The sequence below is a fragment of the Priapulus caudatus genome, unplaced genomic scaffold (assembly GCF_000485595.1).
Source record: "Priapulus caudatus unplaced genomic scaffold, Priapulus_caudatus-5.0.1 Scaffold1167, whole genome shotgun sequence".
Taxonomy (NCBI): domain Eukaryota; kingdom Metazoa; phylum Priapulida; class Priapulimorpha; order Priapulimorphida; family Priapulidae; genus Priapulus; species Priapulus caudatus.
The window spans coordinates 91,489-94,882 of NW_014578228.1; the positions used below are offsets into that span (position 1 = coordinate 91,489).

General features: G+C 51.2%; 1 protein-coding gene across 1 annotated transcript in view; it reads right to left on the bottom strand.

Annotated features, from left to right (window-relative positions):
* LOC106815643 (glutamate receptor ionotropic, NMDA 2A-like) overlaps window positions 1-3,394 on the bottom strand; it is a 19,133-nt gene that overhangs the window by 11,033 nt on the left and 4,706 nt on the right. The window contains exon 2 of the mRNA XM_014820134.1: window positions 1,162-1,322. Within this exon, the coding sequence (XP_014675620.1) occupies window positions 1,162-1,322 (161 nt within the window). The remainder of the gene's footprint in view (window positions 1-1,161; window positions 1,323-3,394) is intronic.

The window sequence follows — 3,394 nt, forward strand, 5'->3', positions numbered from 1 at the left end:
AGAAGACAGGGCCCGAGATAGGAAGCTGAGGGAGGGGAGAGTAGAAGACAGGGTCCGAGATAGGAAGCTGAGGGAGGGGAGAGTAGAAGACAGGGTCCGAGATAGGAAGCTGAGGGAGGGGAGAGTAGAAGACAGGGCCCGAGATAGGAAGCTGAGGGAGGGGAGAGTAGAAGACAGGGCCCGAGATAGGAAGCTGAGGGAGGGGAGAGTAGAAGGCAGGGCCCGAGATAAGCGACCAGAGATCAAACGTATTACCGCCGTGATCTCCGTGGGTTGACAACCACCTTTTCTCCCTCAACCACGATGCTCACTCTCCCACTCTTTATCCTCCATCCATCTCCCACCATCCCTGTTTGAGGGGGCGGGGTCCCGTCCCTATGTACCAAGGAGGGGGTCTATTCAAACAAGGCACTAGAAATCACGCGTTACAGAGACTTTGCTGCCATCGATGGGGCGTGTCCGTGCACGCATCACGTGACCATACGTGTGACGTCATCCGCTAACGGAAGGGCCGCTGGGTCTCCGCAGTGTGATTGGGGGAGGGGGAGGGGGAGGGGGTGGTACGTGTGTGTGTGTATGTTGTCGAGTGAAGCTGGGGAGACCGAAAGCAGAATCCGCGGCATTGTAAACCAGATAAAAAAAAGCTGAGGGGAAGTAGAATATCTATCGTAACTACCACAAGTGTGGTCCAACGACACAGAATGGAGTCAAAAACCAGAGAAAAACGACCAAGTCAAAAGCATGTCAGTAGTATATATATATATATATATAGATCATTACCCAACGGAAATAAGTGGAAATAATTGAAACCAGAGAGCTAAAAAGATCCAAAAAAGTGACGGCGTCACGTACATCTATAGAAACTCACTGTAGGCGGCGCCACCAGCGCCTTTAGCCCGCGTATATTGGCGGCATACCTACCCGTTCTTTACATCGGCCACGCCCTGCGCGAGTGTGTCCCTGTTGTACCTCTGTACATACATGTACATATGTGGGTAGTTGTGCTTTATGTTCTCCTCTGTGCTGCCGTATGGTACGGTGCCGAATTTGAACAGGGGTTGTGAGGCCGTGGGGTACTGTAGCTAGAAGGAAAGCAACGAAAGCCTCTATACCACACACACGCAACTATGTCTAGTCTACGTCGGGCACGCGTGTACTCACCCTTCCTTCACCTGCTTCACTCCGGCGGCGAGAGTGTCTGTGTTATACTGCTGCATATATCTGTACATATACGGTTGATTGGCCTTTATGTTTTCTTCTGTGCTGCCAAATGGGATCGTGCCAAATTTGAATGCTGGATCATAGTGGGTGGGGTTTATCAGCTGCAAAGTAAAGCACAGGAAACAACTGACGGCCATTCGACAGCGCGAAACGAAAGCGAAAACGAACTTGAAACGAACGCGTGGCCCGTTTTAGTTTCGTTCGGTCGCGTGTCGGCAGCGACACCTGGTGTATTGTTGTGATCTCCCATCTATTTGTGATTTGGTTCGTCTGCGTCTATTAGGTGGTTGTGGAAACAGAGGCGACACCTATCGGTAGGTTAAGACTTGGTCGTGAGGAGGGTTGCTGTAGACTTTGGTTTGTTAACCTCCCTCTTTCTTTCTCTCTCTCTCTCTCTCTCTCTCTCTCTCTCTCTCTCTCTCTCTCTCTCTCTTTCTCTCTCTCTCTCTCTCTCTCTCTTTCTCCGTCTCTCCGTCTTTCTGTCTTTCTCTCTCCGTATGTCTCTCTCTCGCTATCTCCCCCTCTTTCTTTCACCATCTCTCCCTTTTTCTCTCTCTGCCTCTTTTTCCCTCTCGCTCCCTCCTCCCCTCTCTCACCCCTCTCTTTCCGTCTCTCTCCCCTCGCTCACACTCTCTCTCACATCTCTCTCTAGTTGCGCGTACCAGACATTCTGTGTATTATGTGTTTAGTCTAATAACAGCGTAATATCCCGCGTTGACCGCTGGGATATGTAGACATCTCCTGATAGATCCGCTGGGATATGTAGAAATCTCCCGATGGAGCGATCCACAACTCAATCCGATCAAGTACGATCAGCGTTTCAGCAGAGACTCCATGATAACCGTTGCCAAGCGAACGCGTGGAGATATAGCAATAGCTCTATATGTTCATATATATGACATTTCAAAATATTTCCGTTCTCCTATAAACCCCCCCCCCTCCCCAATCCCCTAAACCATCTCTACGTGACGTGGCCGCGAACGCCAGTAATGTACATAGCCGCATGCGATTAACATGGTTACACGTATATATATATATATATATATATATATATATATATAACATTATTAATCATAGATAATTAGCCACACATAATATGTGGTGACATTTATAACATGTCAACGCGTATGTAAACTGGGGAGGGAGAGGTTTGGCTGTAAATGGAGGCGGAGGGTGGTGGGTGGCTGTATGAGTGTATATATATATATACTGATGGAGACATCATGTAGATTGCAAGCTGCGTGCCAGAGCTGGTGAGTGGGGAGTGGGGGATGATAACGGAGGGTAGAGGGTGGAGGGTGGTAGAGGGTGGATGTGAAGGAGGGGAAAGATAGAGACTGGTTAGTGAGTGAAGGTGGAGGAGGGTGCGTGGGGATTGCTGTGTGATGAGGGGGTGGAGGGCGGGTGCTGAGGGTAGGTGTAGGTAGAGGGTGGGTGTAGGTGGTGGATGAGGGTAGGTGTAGTTGTTTGTGGGGGATGGTGGGTGTAGGTTGAGGGTAGGTGTAGGTTGAGGGTGGGTGTAGGTTAAGGGGTAGGTGGAAGGAGGGTAGATGGAGGGTGGGTGTAGGTGGTGGATGAGGGTAGGTGTTTGTGGAGGAGGGTAGGTGTAGGTTGGGGGTAGGTGTAGTTTGAGGGTAGGTGTAGGTTGAGGGTGGGTGTAGGTTGAGGGGTAGGTGGAGGGAAAGTAGATGGAGGGTGGGTGTAGGAGCGTAAGTGGAGGTGTAGGGCATGTAGGGTATATGGAGTGTAGAGAGAGAGGGGAGGAGACACTACAGTAGACTTCATGGCTTCGTGGTTTCGCCCCGCGCTGTCGGAATGGCTTACTGTGTCGGGGCGGCAGTGTGTTACTGATTATATTTGATGGGCGACGTCTCATGTTTGATGACATAGCATTCCCCGGTCGCTGGCTCGCCGCCGCCGCCACAGTATTTACCTAGCGGCCGATACACTGCAGCCGCGTGCAGCGACGGCGGCGGCGGCGGCGGCGGCGTGCATGCGGGCACGCATCGTCCGCTGGGCGCAGTAACACACACATATGTCATCTTATCAAAATCCAGCGCAATCGTGCAATTGCTGTTCAATTGGTAACGCCCATGCGCATCAGCTCCCCCGAGGTTCTCTCTCTCTCTCTCTCTCTCTCTCTCTCTCTCTCTCTCTCTCTCTCTCTCTCTCT